The 15,087-nt window shown below is 44.1% G+C and overlaps 1 protein-coding gene across 1 annotated transcript in view; it reads right to left on the bottom strand.

Annotated features, from left to right (window-relative positions):
* Positions 1–329: 329 nt before the first annotated feature.
* The window catches only part of RPA1 (replication protein A1, 70kDa), a gene marked incomplete at its 5' end in the record, with an annotated part of 21,576 nt that continues 6,818 nt past the window's right edge, over positions 330–15,087 (bottom strand). Inside the window, 11 exons of the mRNA XM_010132232.1 lie at positions 330–1,301; positions 1,636–1,722; positions 4,924–5,031; positions 6,269–6,445; positions 7,506–7,638; positions 8,920–9,068; positions 10,682–10,821; positions 11,916–12,108; positions 12,251–12,319; positions 13,418–13,520; positions 14,432–14,564. Of these exons, the coding sequence (XP_010130534.1) occupies positions 1,194–1,301; positions 1,636–1,722; positions 4,924–5,031; positions 6,269–6,445; positions 7,506–7,638; positions 8,920–9,068; positions 10,682–10,821; positions 11,916–12,108; positions 12,251–12,319; positions 13,418–13,520; positions 14,432–14,564 (1,400 nt within the window). The remainder of the gene's footprint in view (positions 1,302–1,635; positions 1,723–4,923; positions 5,032–6,268; positions 6,446–7,505; positions 7,639–8,919; positions 9,069–10,681; positions 10,822–11,915; positions 12,109–12,250; positions 12,320–13,417; positions 13,521–14,431; positions 14,565–15,087) is intronic.

The following is a 15,087-nucleotide window of genomic DNA, read 5'->3' as shown; positions in this document are numbered from 1 at the left end:
AAGCCCAGTAGCATAATTACTGTTTTCTGTACCAGCTCTATGTCTGAACAAATCTCAAAGCCCGGTTAGTTTTATACTGCTGTGTAAACGTCAATAAAAATCCCAGAAGTGCCAGCTCATCAGCATTCGCAGGCACAGAAATAGGGAAAATATCACCGCATTTCCACGCTGTTAACATCAGGAAAAGAAGTCTCCATTCTTCAGCCTAACCTTAGAGTTTGTAATAAGGTAACGTCTCCCCCAAGTGAATGCTTATTATGAAAGCTAATTAATTGCTTTCCAGTAATGATAAGTCTTTGGCGTTCAAAGAAAGCAAAATTCACTACGCAGGAATTAAAGAGTGTTTATTGAAATGAAGCTTCCCCCAGTTAAAGACCTGTTTCTGATTAGCAGCATTACAAATAAAACCAAAAGAAACTGAAGATACAACCATACGAACTAGGTACAGGCCAGGAAAGTGAACTGAAAATGGTCAAAAATCCATGGTATTAATTGAAGAGAAAAAACTAAAGCGATGCTTTGTAGTTGCCTAGATGTCCCCGGGGGATGGAGAGTCAATGCTTATCTGCCTTCCTCAGAAGAGACAATTTTGATTAATATCAGACCCATCTGACTCAGTCTATTAAACCCTGAAGGAAGGATATTCTTCAGATATAAGAGATATGTCTTTGATTAATAATTCTACCATATTGCCATTCCAAGCATTAACAACTGCATGGCACCTGTGGAAAGAGAAAGCCTTTGAATCCTGCGGAAGGGAACTAACTCGCGCTCATCGACCTGTTCGCCTTCGTCCCTGTCTGAAGGCTGTGACACGCTTCCTCTGCTGAACAAGTCCAACTGTCAAGGTTGTCGCTACTTTCTTGCACAGGAGACACAAGGGTTACAATCCAGCTTTACATAGAGTAAGAAAGAGAAGTTACTTCAGACATTCTGAATGGTTTGTCTAAAGACCCTGGCAACCTGCCTAGAGGTTCCTCTCTAGAGCTGTCACAGCTTAACCACCATGCTGTCGTGGCCACTGACGTGCACTCTTACCTACCAGGGGGCTATCTTTGGAGAAATGCAGTAAGTCACTTAGCCCACTACGCGGGACTACCATGCACGGTGTAACTAATGCCAGACTGTCACACAGGGAGTGGGGAAGAAGTCAGTGTAAGATCTCTTGAGCTTCTGCTGGAGGTTCCGGCTCCTCACCCCAGCTGAGCGTTTCTCCTGATGCTCGCGATCAGCCTCTTGCTGTATTCTCTGTAGTTCACAGGCTTGATGTCCACCGCTGTAGCCTTAATACGAGACTCATCCTGTGAAGGAGAAACATGGCATGTAAGAGAGCAGCACTAAGCACTCCAGGCATTTGGTTCCAACCTCCTTCTGCCCCCGTAACTTACTGCTCTTGGTGCCAGGGTTAGCTGGGACTGCAAACCTGACTCCCAGAGCAGCTATGTTGTTTTCATTCGAAACGAGCCAGGCTTGACAAACCTGAGAGGGAGCAGCGTCAGAGCTCAAGACTGACAGTATTTGCTGCAAGCAAGTATCTGGGGAAATTTCTCCCCGCAAACCTAACAGGAGGAAGCCACCTCCTAAGGAGACGAGTCACGCTAAAAAGCCAAGAGTTGCTGTTTGGGGAACACTTACGTTGTAAGTCTCCAGCTTGACTCGGATCCTGAACTCGTAGGTGTTGAAGTTTGCATTTTGGAACACTTCCTCAAAGGCCTGCTCGTTCTGCGTGGAGGACAGAGACAGGGATCAGCTGCAGACGCTACCACGAACGTTCAGAAAGGCTCATCTTTCACTGGTGTTGGCAAAACAGGGGAACTAACCGGATTGTGTAGATGGAGCTGAATCTCCCATCAAATTTTAGATGCCAAACCCGTAAGAGTTTCAAAGAAAAGTTTAGTTCAAGGTGAAAACTTTTTACCTACCTCAACAAAATAACAAACAGTTGCACCAAATCTGCACTCAAGTATACAGAATGATACTGCTATAAATCCACACGAGAGTCTCTCATGCTGCTTAACTGGCTGATTCCGACGTTCTGCTATGGTCACAGAGTTAATTATTTCCCTATTAATTGTTTTATTCGACATTCAGTTTCTCTGCTTATCCTTCAAGGCAGTACAGATCCTTCACACCCGGGCACGGACCTGTTTAAGAGGATGTTCTATAAAAAAGTAGATGCCAGTTTCGAACGTGCTTTTATAACCATCAGAAGACTCTGTCATATTTATAACATAAGCTGCTTCTAATTGCCATATGAACACTAAACATCATCACCGTTTAAAACAGACAATTTGTCAAAACAAATTGTGGAGACTGTGGAAAAAGTTTATTTTTGTAAAAATCAGTTGTAAAAACCTTTGCTGACATTCTACAAAAATCCTGCAGCCCCACGACGTTACAGACAAGTAATTATTAGTGCATTCATCCACCAGATGCACTTGACTTGATCAGTCACTCCAGCAGCAGAGAGAGCATCTGATCTGGAATTGAACCCACCTCAGTTTCACACATACTCCAAGTGTTACATCTGCTGTTTTTAAATGTGAGCAGCACTATTTTACACTACACAGTGATTCTCCTACAGTTTAGAAAAAGCACAACAAATGAAGGTGAACAGGAGCAGCCAGTTTCACAGACTGCACAACTCATGTCTACCCCTCCCGAATATTAAAACCCCTTCTTATAACGATCGCGTGGATTAGAGGATGAGAAAACTCGCTTAATAAAGCGTTTGGCTTCTGTTTCCAGCTCTGCCACAAACTATGCTAACCATTAGCGAGTGGAAAACGCCATTAGCATACCAGTCACTGCCACCCTACATTACCTCCTGCGGTAACGAGCCCAGTGGAGAAGCAGACGAAAAACCTCGCGTGCATATCTAAGCCTAGCCTGGTCACTGGCTCTGCATGGACTCAGGACACGCTGTGGGCAGCGGGAAGGCTCCCACCAACTTTGCAGGGTACTGCATCAGGTCTTCAGAGAAAACTCTCTACGAAAAGCTTACTGAAAATGCATCAAGTACCATCTTTAAAGGCTCAAGAAAGTGTCAAACCAAAACTAATTTCTCCTGGAACACAAAGCATTCCCACTCAAGGGCTCATTCCATATTATGTTCCATTTTCTATCCTCAGTCGTTTCCATTAGGCAGCTCTTCAGAAGACATTACATGTTTGTGCTGTTGCAGAGGGTCTGCTGCCTCTCCTTCCCCACCAGAGTTAAAAGTGACTCAGAAATTTTGTTTGAACTCTAGCAGAGATTAGGCACGGCTGAAGTAAGAAAATATTGACAAGAATGCCTGAAAATGGAAACATAAAAGTGCAGGCACATTTCACTACAGTGCCCTAGCGGTAAACCTTCCTCCAGAACAGAAGTGGTCCAGCCTCCATCACACCACAAAACCTCCGCAGCACAGCTCCACAAGCTTGGTACCACTTACCTTACACGGTCAAAGTGCAGGAAACCTCCAAAACCCACCGTTGTGTGTAAATCACAGGAGAACTAGCCCTGCTCAGCTACAACAGTATCTCAGGACAACCACAATCCTCCCTGCTTCATTTCTCTCCCACAGCCAAACAATGGGTTAACCAACAACTGGGGTGTCTAGGGAGCCCTAGCACCAACCAGCCTTAGCTTGGGAGCACAGCAGTGCTCACATGCAATTCAAGAACTTACTAGGCTTTCCATATCATCATTTTAAAAAAACAAAACAAAATCACACTGATTTTATACAATAGACAACCAAAAATCAGGAAAACAGTATTTTGGCTGAGAGTGCAGCAGAGAAGCTTATAGTAACAACGGGAGGAAAATACTGTCTGCTAACATTTAATAACTTACAACCTTTAGAGCTGCTCTAATCTGTCAAAGTAAGATCACTTAGGCATCTCTGCCAATGACCCATTTTATAAGTCATGGTTTTCATATGACCCACAAAGCTTCTGACAATATTTGGCAGGGGGGAAAAAAAAGCCTTCAGAAGTGGGCTAACACACATTAGCTCAAAAAGCTTCCTGCCTACTTACAAAGACACATACGAAGCGTTCTGGAACTTTTTGGTTTTGTAAACACATTTTTGGAACACATCAGGGATAATGTTGTTCACATTCATGGCTAAAAAGGAGGGGTTTGCAGATCCTTCCAATCTAGGCACAACAATAAAACAGCCTGCCCTTTCTACTGGAGTCAGCACGTGTGAAAGCTGCGGCTCTCTAAAGGCTGCAGGACAATGGTCAAGTCATCAGCTGCCTCTCGAGGTCCAGGTGATAAGGACAGGCCGATCTCCGGCTTTTAACAGCCAAAAGAGCTCAGAGATAGACAGACTGACTGTGGGAGCAAACGATGGGGGAAACCAGGCAAATCTCTGTTCTCCAGGCAGATGGCCCGTGGAAAATAATCCTGAGGAGAGTAAACAAGTCCCTGCCAAGAACTTCAGACTAGGGAGAAGCAATGATTTGTGAACTTGTTGGACTTCAGTATTTCTTACATCTGGAGAAATAGCTTGGGCTGCCAGGCCCCTGAGCTGGCCTATCACCCAGAGAACAGGCAAGACCAAATTCCTGCCAAACGAAGCAGAACATGCCTTTCTTTCATACAGCACTTTTGTATTTGTTCTAATAATGCTGTTAATTTCCACAGCAACTACACAGACGTAACCACTGCCTTTGCCACCTCTGCTGACTTCCAGGTGCTGAATGTGCCACAGAGGGACAAAATCACACCAGTGCTGATCCATCAGAGGGTGTTCCACACATACCTCACAGCATTCTCCCAGCTGCCTTCAAAGTCAACGTCACAAGAAAGACTATTTCCCTGCCAGGAGGATCAAGAGAGCAAGAAATTCGAGGGCAGCCCAACGACAAGATGTGTGAAACGTAGTTCAACTTCTAGGCACTTACTAAAAATACACCAAGCTAATTGACTGACCTTTTCCTTCAGTTCTCCCAGGAAAGCTGCGTTTTGCCCGAGAATGAATTCTGCTGACTCTTGGAAACAAGTCACCCACTGATAATCCAGACAGTCTGCAATGGTCACCTAAAACCCAACAAAAAACCCAAAAGGTTATTTCATGCAGTTGCCTATTCCTCGGGGAAGACAGAACAAAACTAAAATTTATTTCAGAGCTATAGAGAGTTTTAAATTTTCAGTAGCTATCAGAGACCTAGGTACCATAGGAACTAGGGTGGAAGGCAGTGACTTACGACCTGTTTAAGCTCCATGGAATGTCACAGTAACTTAACGGAAGTTAATACTGACAGTACATTTTGTCACAGAAGACCAACAAGATCACGGTGGTACCCACTGACAGATACTCAGCGCTGTTCTGCTGTCCCTGATGAGCTGTGAGTGAAAACAGGTAGCCCAGAACAACAGCCACCAAGGGGGACACCAGCAAGACTGCAAACTGCATTTACTTTGCGCATACCTGAGCGTAAACACTCGTAACACCATGTATGAGGAAACTATCAAAAGAGTCAAGGACAAGGCAGAGCAAATCTCGTACAGCCCCACACGGATTCCCTGGCTGCTTTGGCAATTAGGAATGAGAAAACAGGCGACACGCTGTTCTGAAGGCCTTGGTTGTACCCTCTGCCTGCCCTTTGTATTCTACGAGAAAGACTCTGCTATGTGAAGCAGCTCATGCATTCCTAGAAGTTATCTGCTAGGAATTATTCAGGAGCAGTTTGTGTTTTAGTGAGGCTGCAGGGAGAGTTCCCTTCTCTCTGCATGCCCACCTGGCATTTCGAAGCAGCAGATACAACTCTAACTTAATGTAAAACAGAGGAAGGTTCAGTGCTTACGGTGTAAGTGGGCATCGCAATAATAATCCCAGACAACTTTCTGAAGCAGGCTCCATTAAAGCATGAGACAGAACAATACCTACCCAAAAAAATGTACTAAATATAGGTAGCAGCTGTAAAAGTGCAATTACTGCTCTCCAGAAATGCCATTTTACTTCAGTTTATCTTCACTACTGAAGAGGCGTAGGCCATCTGTACTCTGCGCTGCATAGTACGCTTGGAAACCAGCATCAACGGAGCTAGCATCAACTTTTTGGCAAAGAGAAAAGCTTTTAATTGGAGCACTAGGAACACAAACTGCTCATCAGCTCAATGAAACATCCCTCACTCAGGTACAGCATACGAGCCTTTTAAATATGCCCTAACCCACAGGCACCAGAGAGACAAACAGCGCTAAACCGCCATCCTCTCGAAAGACATGTACGAGGAAAACGGCGAGGAACACACTCTCCTCTAACCCGTTTACTCACCAGCAGCATCATGCGGTACTTGAAGCTGGGGAATTCGCGGTCGCACTTTTCACAACGATACAGTCCGTTTTGTTGGTCTATCACTTTCTTATTGCAATCCTGAGAGGGACATGCCTGGTACATACAGTTCTCCTTGCGCAGATGTACGATTGTGCCCACACAGCTAAAATAATCTGCCTGGGAGAGCAAGTGTGCAACATTAGCCTCCAAATACTCAATGTTTTCCAATTCTGAATTAACTACAAAGCAAGGCACCCGTACTTGGATATTTAGGATTAGAAAGCTTAACAGCCATGGATTATTGGGAAACGGGAAATCAACCCCTCTGTCGCAATAATTTTCAGGCTACCATTATGTTAAATAAAGCCCCTACAGCAAGATTATTTTGTGTTTCCATTGCAGGAAACTCCATTTGCTGGGTTTTCTTTAGATAAAGCATATTTGCTTCTCCATTGTGTCTGTTCAAATCTCCACTTTTTCACAGGATTAAGATTCTGCACTTTCCCGGGCTTCTTTTGGGAGCCGATACAAAACCCAGAAAGCCTACTGTGTAGTATTACAGATAAGCATTTGATTAAACTATAGCCTACAGAACAAAATACCCACTCACCATACTAAAATAATCATCCTAATGGTTTAAGACCACAGTCAAATCTTTCCACAGATAAACAGAGGTTGCCTAAGAAGCACGTGCAAAAAAACCTCACAGAAAATAGCTGCATTACAGGGAAAGTCTTTTTTTTTTTGCCTTAGATAGAAGTTTGTGCATATCCCAAATGGCTTAGCACTGAGGTTTAGAAAAAAAAAAGTTAAAAATAAGTCAAGAAGCAGTATGAGTGTAGAGAGGTTACTGGACTGGAATGCCAGAGACCTGGGTTTTATTCCTAGCTTCTCTATTGACCAAGCGTGCACCCTTGAAAACCACTTCCTCCTAATGCACCTGCTTCTCCTCGAACAGTCTGTGCTATTTATAAGAACATCTACGGGGTGAACTCTTCCCCCCCCCCATTTACACACGGCTTAGAATTCTCCTGCAAACATTGTATCATGTTGCAACATCAGCAAGGAGCTTGAATTTATTTGAAAAAAACCCATCATTTAATAGCATAACTGCTGAGAGAGTAAGCACACGCTGCTCAACAACTGGACTCACTCGCTGAGCAGAACCCCCTGCAAAAGGCCTGGCTTTTTGTTTCCTCCCCAGTACACAAGGCTTCCTCTCAGGGGCCACCTTTACCTTATCTCCTTGTCCCAAGTTCTCAGCTTTGACTTCGAACAAAGTTTTCCAGTTGGTATTCACTCCAGACGCTGGCCCGCCCCTCACATCAGAGATGGAGGCACCTTCCAGGAGCTGCCCCTCGGAGTCAAACCTGCAACCACAAAGACGCCCTGGGGTGTGGGGGCAGCAGAGCAGCCAGGCTATCGAAAGCCGACATGCACGTACTTGATACACGAGGGGGTTTGTTATCAATGATTGTAAAGGAAACAGTTACAGTAATTTGTGTATATTTCAAACAAAAATAGCATTTCGGAATAAAGTTAATAGTCTGACTTAATTAGCCCAGTATTTTATAAAGCCACAAAAGCAGGACAGCTTTGTTCCCTATAGCTGCAATTTGTTTGCCAGCTAGTGGTCAAACCACGCACTGCACGCTCGAAGGCAGAAGGCAGCCAGATAACAAGATTTAAGGGCATCAAGATACTGCCGTAATTAAAATTAAATTACACGGTACCATTATCTTCGCAGCAGCTTCGAAAGAACAAGCAAATAGCATTGAAAAGATTATGCTTCCTCTGTTCAAATAAAAAGCTCAGCTTTCCAGCAAAAGGTTGTACTGCCTTCCCTTTGTGGTGGTTTTGTGACTGGAAAAACACACCAGCCAGACTCAAAAACTGAACTTAATTAAAGCGTGACAGTAATGGCTAAGACCCACAATCAATTTTATCTTCAACAGCCCTCTCAAGTACGGGAGGACCACAGCTCAATGACAAATGGAGGATGCTGTTGTGTTTTATCTGTTTGGGCGATTTAACCAGAACCCGAGCACCCAGGGTTGGCCGATCTGGTGCTGTCGGCACTTAACCCTATTCGCACACGTGCCATATGTCACCGGATTAGAAGCTACGACAGACAATTTTGTGGCATTACTGGAGGTAATTTGCAAAGAAATAATTTTGTTTGGCTAACAACAATTAAGAAAAATGTTATTTTGCTCTCTGAAAAATACCTGATAAGGAACAGGCACTGGAAGAAGCCGACAGGGCTCCTCCAGCCCATCCTAACAGGATGTGTATCAGATGCCACACAATGGAAAAAGCCTGTGAAAAAAAATCTTCTCGGATCATGCCTCAAAGTGGAGCTGGTCAAGTCTGATTTCATGCTGCCTGCCAAGGCTTTGGGTCAGCATGCACTACTCCTATTTCAATTTTCAAGGTCTGTCATGGAATTACAAGTTTTTGAATTGAACAACTTAAGAAGGACAGCCTTTCAGGCTCGAGGGCTTTCAAGGAAGAGAAGTTTCTGTAACCCTGGAACCCCCGTCCTCTGCTACATTCTGCCGTTCTACACGGACTGCTCAAGTACAGACACGCAGAACAAACAAGTGCTCCGGAGCAGGCTGGAATGAATCAACATAAACACACACTCCTACCATCCTCGGAGCTTAAAAGCCTCTGGGCTATCAGGGTTGATGACAACTGTACTTGAGGACAGGACAGACAGGCTTCTGCCACCAAAATCAGAGACTCGGGCTCCTTTGATGGCTACCACAGGTTGTCTAGAACCGTCAAACTGTTCAGCCTGCATGTGTGAGAAAACAAAACATTAGCAGCACACTAAAGGTACTGAACTCCCGGCCATCGTTCATGGATCATGACAAGAGACCAAACCCAAATTGAACTCTCACTGTACTTGGAAGGTGAGGTTTTAAATGGTGCCACTGGGAGTTTAAGAAAAGGCAGCTGACAATTAAAGCTGTAATCCTAACACCCCATTTCCTGGGGAACCACAGGATCCTGAAGTCACACCACTGGTTTGATGCCCTCCATCAGGAGCTGTACACAAGGATTTCAGAAAGGGAGATGGGTTATGGGAATGGAGGTTTCTCCGAACAGAAGAAATTATTTGGTCTCAGATTGGGCTTTTCAGGAGAGGAAACACTCCCTTGGCTTGACGGAGGCAATCACTTCTATTTACCACCAGGTACAAAGCAGAAGGGCGGGTGTGCTGACCAAACGCTTCTTCTTGGCTTTCCATTTTCTGTTTTTAATCTCGTAAAGCTGCTTTAATGCAGCTCAATTGCCATCAGTTTGTTATCTGAGTAAAGTCTGATACTAACAAAGAACGTCTTGGCACGAGAGAGGTTTTGAAAAACAGATTTTTCTGGACCCTAGACCTCTCAGCAAGCAAGGGGAGGATCATGGGCTTAAGGATTACAAACGAGCTGGAGTTAGCAGTAGCATTCACTGTATCCATGAAACACAAAAAGAACACAGTTAGGGTAATGGCTGTTATGAAGGAGATGATACAGATTCTAACCCTAACAGTGCCACTGGAAGTCATACGTCGCTCCCCCTCAATGCTGCTTCTTGTCTCTATTCTACAAGCAAGCAAACATTTTATTTCATAAAATGCAGACCTTGATCTCTGCTGGAAGTTATGCCAGGAGCTGGTTATGAGTAGCCCCTCTCCTATAACAACCTGGTTCAGACTCAGAACTTTGTGATATTGAACTTCAGTTTATTTCATTTATGTCAGCAGATGGTTAACGGTGTTTAGCTACCTACAGCATCAGTGCACTTGATCGTTCAGCCATAAAGCACCACTGTCACGCTGGCAGGATCACTCCCATTTTATAGACTGGGACATAAATCCCCAAGTATCTACATCACCAGTGGAAAACAAAGTAGCCTGTTAAAAGGGTAAAAAAGCAGTTTACTGCAGCTACTCAAACCTTCAATTCCAAGGCTCTGATGCTTTAAACCCCTAGTCTGAGATACAGCCTCTCAACCCCCTGGTTAAGCTGCAATTTATGCAGGGTAACATGTAGCCACCCTATGAATAAAATTCATCTCAAACAAGACAGCCACAGCCAGCGGGCTTTTCCATAATCAAACTGCAACTTGTACCCTTTCCTAAACCAGAGCCTGTTATCTTCAGTCTTGGGGCTTGAGACGTAATGTCTGCAGTTGTTCAGAACAGATTAGTCAGATCATGTCAGCAGTTTGTCAGAGAAAGGTTAAGAACATCACACCTGAATGAAACCAGACAGCCTTTCACCTCTCTCTGCCCCTGATCCTCAGACACCCAGGACCTGTCTCGGTGCTATGTCCATCTCGGAGGGCAACAGCACGCTCATTTCCTCACCCCACACGAAGGAACTTTTGCTTAAGAACAGGTAAGAGAGCACATACCTCATTTCCCCACAGCGTAGCTGTCACCAGTTTCCCTGATGTATCCATCAGATGCACGTTCCTCTTCGATACCTCCCTGTTGCTAGCTTTCACTACAATTTTAGTGACATCTTCATAGCTCTTACAAATTCCAATTACATCTGAAAAACAGTTACAATTTAGTTAGAGTTACTCAAGGGTCACAGTTGGGGAATACAAGATCACAAGAGAAGAATTCAAAACCTACTGTCAGATTTTTACCTTGTATCCTAGCTGCCTATTCAAATCAAATCTGATATGGAAATCAAGTGTATTATGGTAGGAATGTTCCACTACAGAACTCTTCAGTGCTTTAATTTTGTTGATGAATTCATTAAGATATTCATGAACGCCAGCCTCACCACAGCAGCGAGATCAAGGCATTGTACTATCTTTTCCCATCACGTTCTGCCCAAGGACTGCAGGCCTGATCCTGTAACACACACTCTTGCTGTTTAAGAGCAAGTCTCTCAGGCAAAGGGTTTCAGAGGGACTGTAACACAAGAGAGCGGTGCCTTCGGTGTAGCCTGGGTCTGTAAACTGCGACTTAAACAAGCCTGTCTGGGTAGTAAGAGCTAACCCAATCCCCTTTCTGCTCCCTGAAAATACATCACTTTTAATAGTTCAGATCTACCTTTAAAATCCCTAGCTGAACGCCTCTGAATCAGAGGCATCTTGTGCCTGTGAAACCTGAGAGCCCTCGCCCCCACCCAAGCCTCTGATTTTTCCGGAGTACTCTGCCCAGCGAATTACAGAAAAACAAACCTCCAATACTGCACAAAGCAAGCCAAAACAGTCATGCAACTTGGACTTGGACGCAAGGAATTGTGCCAAAATCACTACAGAGATAATTAGATAGTGAAAGCAACCAAGACCGTGGAAGGTATGAATCGCACATGTGCTAAGCAAGGACATTTTTCTTTCAGCCCTTTCCTGCGGAAAACAATAATCATAGCACAATAAACAAGAATTCTTTACTGTCTTTAGTTTAAAGCACAAGTTTGGAGAAAAATCCTTTATACATGATTAGGACACAGCACAGATGTCTCCGCAGGAAAGCTGCCCGAGGTAATTTTAATGGCAACCGTCACTGGGCAACTTCATTTAAGAGATGGCAACACTCAAAGTGCTGTACGATCGCTACCCCCCAGCACACAGGACACAAAAGTAAAACTTTAAAAGGTGTAGAGCTTGCCATTTTGCTACTGAGACTGACCAACAATTGAGTCTTTGGGTGTGTTCTCCAAGTTGGAGATGGATACAAAGTCAAACTGAACAGATGGAAGATGCTGGGCATCATCACAGGGCGTGACCGAGGTCTCGTTAGTGAATGTAATCTCATAGTCGTTCTTCACAGCTGTATACTGCTTGTTAGCAGTCTTCAGAGTGCCTTTGGTGAAATAATACACCTACAGGAGAAAGTAATAAAACAGAGGATGTTATCACAAGTCAGACAGAAAAAAGATTGTGTTCACCTTTAAAAATCCTTGCTATGCTGAAGCTCCTCTTTTCTAGCTCATGTCTGTCTCTGAAAGCACAACGCTACCGTACCTTGTTCAATTCAATGAGGGGAAAGAACTTGTCTGCTTGATCATTGAAAGCAGTAGCTCTAATCTCGCCCTGCAGGAAAAGAGGAGAGCTGGTCAGAACTGAAATTTGGCATGAAAAAAATAAAAAGAAATCTTTGCAATGTTAAGTGGCATCAGTTGTACAGACACAGCACGGTCTGCCAGCCTAGCTCCAGGCAGGCGAGAGACAAACAACATTCTCCTCACAGCTGTAGCTACAGCTAAACTGAGATATTCTACACCTGACCAAAGCTCACATTCAAGCCTCATTAGTGTATCTAGAGCTTCAGAAGGAAATGCAGAAGAACGACACGTATCATAGACACACCCTCGGAACAGGTACTCGTAAAACTGGCATTCCATGCAAAAAAAATCCAGAGAGCTCAGCAGCTCCGCAAGGCAGCACACAGGACATGGTGATGTCTCCCACTCACACACAGTATTGAGGCTTTAAGTAAGAATTAAGAACAATTACAAACTCTCTTGATATAAATATTGTTTTTTAAAGACATCTGAATACAGACAGTATGTGGAGAAAACAAATGGCTGGTGACAAGGCGTTACATTATTAACCTCACATGTTCTACTAAACATCATCTAGCAGAATCTTGTTTGTTTTCACGACAGAAGGCTGTAATTTGATAAGAGGTTTGACAAACGGCAAGTCTGGTTAGATTAACCGGATACCGGTCCCCAGACAAACCACAGAAGAAATTTCCTTGAATGACAATAATCTGTACTCTGATTTCCTCGTGAAAATGAAAGCTTGGAACTCAGAGGCAAGGCTCCTCTCCCTCCTTGTGTTGTAGGTGTGTCCTAAGCAAGGACAGGACCCCACTCTCGGTCTACAGAAAACTGCCACCAGCCTCAGTATTAGGCTGTCACTTCCCATAAACAACTATATTTCGAAGCTGCAAAAATTCCGTCACACACTATAGACTTTGATGAAAGCCAATCAGAAAGGCCATACATTTGAGACTTCAGTCTGGATAAAAACTGGCTCCTTGACGCTCAGCTTAATGAATAGAGGAATAACAAGCTTCAGTCATAGTAAAAAGAGACAATTTCCTATAATACACTCTATTTCCTCAGCTCTGTTTTTATGAAGGGTTCATCAGCACACGGCGTACGTTATCTTTTTGACACTTACGCTTTCATCAACCAGCTCTATAGAGAAGAGCTTTCCTTCACCACGGGAGTTGCTCCACGTGCGGATCTGGCCTTTTTGGGTCACACGAGCACAAATGGTCCACCTGAAATAGTGCAAGAAATCAGTTTTGTGTCTTTTTTTTTTTTTTAAAGTAGTGATTGAATTGACAGACCTTTGGAACATGAACATCACTATTTAAAAGCCAGAATCCTCCCACTGCACCTCAGCATCTCTACCTGCTTTGCTGCTGCTTTCTATTTTAATGGCCTAGACCATTACAGGCAGAAAGTTGTCGAGAAAGCAACAAAGGCAGCCATAAAGCATCTCGGATGATAACGGCAGCGAACAATCCCTCTGCACAGAAGCAGGCCTCAAATCTTTTACTCTTCTAGGGAGCATTTCGCATACAGCAGTTTGCCTGGTCTGAAAAGCCATCTAGAACTCAAGAGCCCAATTACAGGATTCGCATTTAACTTGGGTAATCAAATCAGTTTGCATAACTTAAAAATGTCATTCACGAAATAATTACATCCTCGTGCTTTTCAACGCACAGTAGCCGAAGTGAGCAGCTTCCTGAGCTGTTTTGTCATTAAGTTACCCAAAAGAAGGTTGCTTTATGGGAAAAAAAAAGTCAATTGATTTTCAACTAAAATATAAAAAAACCTCTCAAGCTTGTCAGGGTAACTTCACCAAGACAATACAAAGGCAAATCTCAGATTCTTGGAGTGCTGATGAAATTTAAAAAAAGAAAGAAAAGAACAAAAAGGAAAAATACACCACCACACCCCAAAGCCCAAATCAAATCAAAAACCCACACAAGAAAAAGAATAACGCAGGAGGTTATTTTTCTGTTTCTTTCTCTGGGGGGTTTTGTTGTTACTGTTGGGTTTCTTTGAAGTTAACCAGTAAAGCCCAAAGAACAATTTGACAGAGGTTCATACATGAGAAAGCAAAAAGCAGCCGTTGCTCCTTCGTGCCTGTGACACGAGCAGCGGGTAAAGCACGGTAACTCACTTCGACTGGTACGGGTTCAAGCTGGCAATCGGCACCACTTTGGCCTGCGATCCTCCGGGCGTCTTCAGCGAGCTGGGAGCACTGGCTTTACCAAACTGGTTTGAGGGAGCATGGTACTTCGGAGCAGCAGGACCTGTCGAAAACCGCAACAGAGCACAAAGAATTTCAGCCTCGCAGACAAAAAACAGGTTGGAACCAACTCATGGGGCAAAGTCAGGCTGAACCTTCCCCCTCCCGCTCCAGGGAGCTCCACAGGAGGCAGAGGTGCGGGGGGGCACTTAGAGCTCTGTTCCCTGGCCTGTGCAGGCACCAGCGAGGGGCTACAGGTTTGTGGAATCACTTCTGCTCTTGGTCACAAGTATCTTCTAAGCTGCAAGCTGCTGCAGAAGAGACACTGGAAGAGGAGATGTGCCCAGAGTTGATCACCTGAACACGGTCTTGGGGGAAAACTGCCACTTAGCACTAAATCCTCTAAAACCCGGCACATCAAGCTTTAGATCTGCACCATTTGGTGGTGTCAAAATTTTACTATTTCAAAATACTTCTTAAACACAGGGGTAAAGAATACAGGCAGCACCAGACTAGATGTTCAGTCTACACAGCTTCAAAGTCGTTTTCTATTCTTTTTCTCCCCCTTGGGGAAGAAGAGGGAAAGA

This window comes from Buceros rhinoceros, unplaced genomic scaffold, assembly GCF_000710305.1.
Source record: "Buceros rhinoceros silvestris isolate BGI_N320 unplaced genomic scaffold, ASM71030v1 scaffold38192, whole genome shotgun sequence".
NCBI classification, from domain to species: Eukaryota; Metazoa; Chordata; class Aves; order Bucerotiformes; family Bucerotidae; genus Buceros; species Buceros rhinoceros.
Note: the sequence above shows the minus strand (reverse complement) of the source record. Positions and strands in the feature narration are given on the sequence as shown.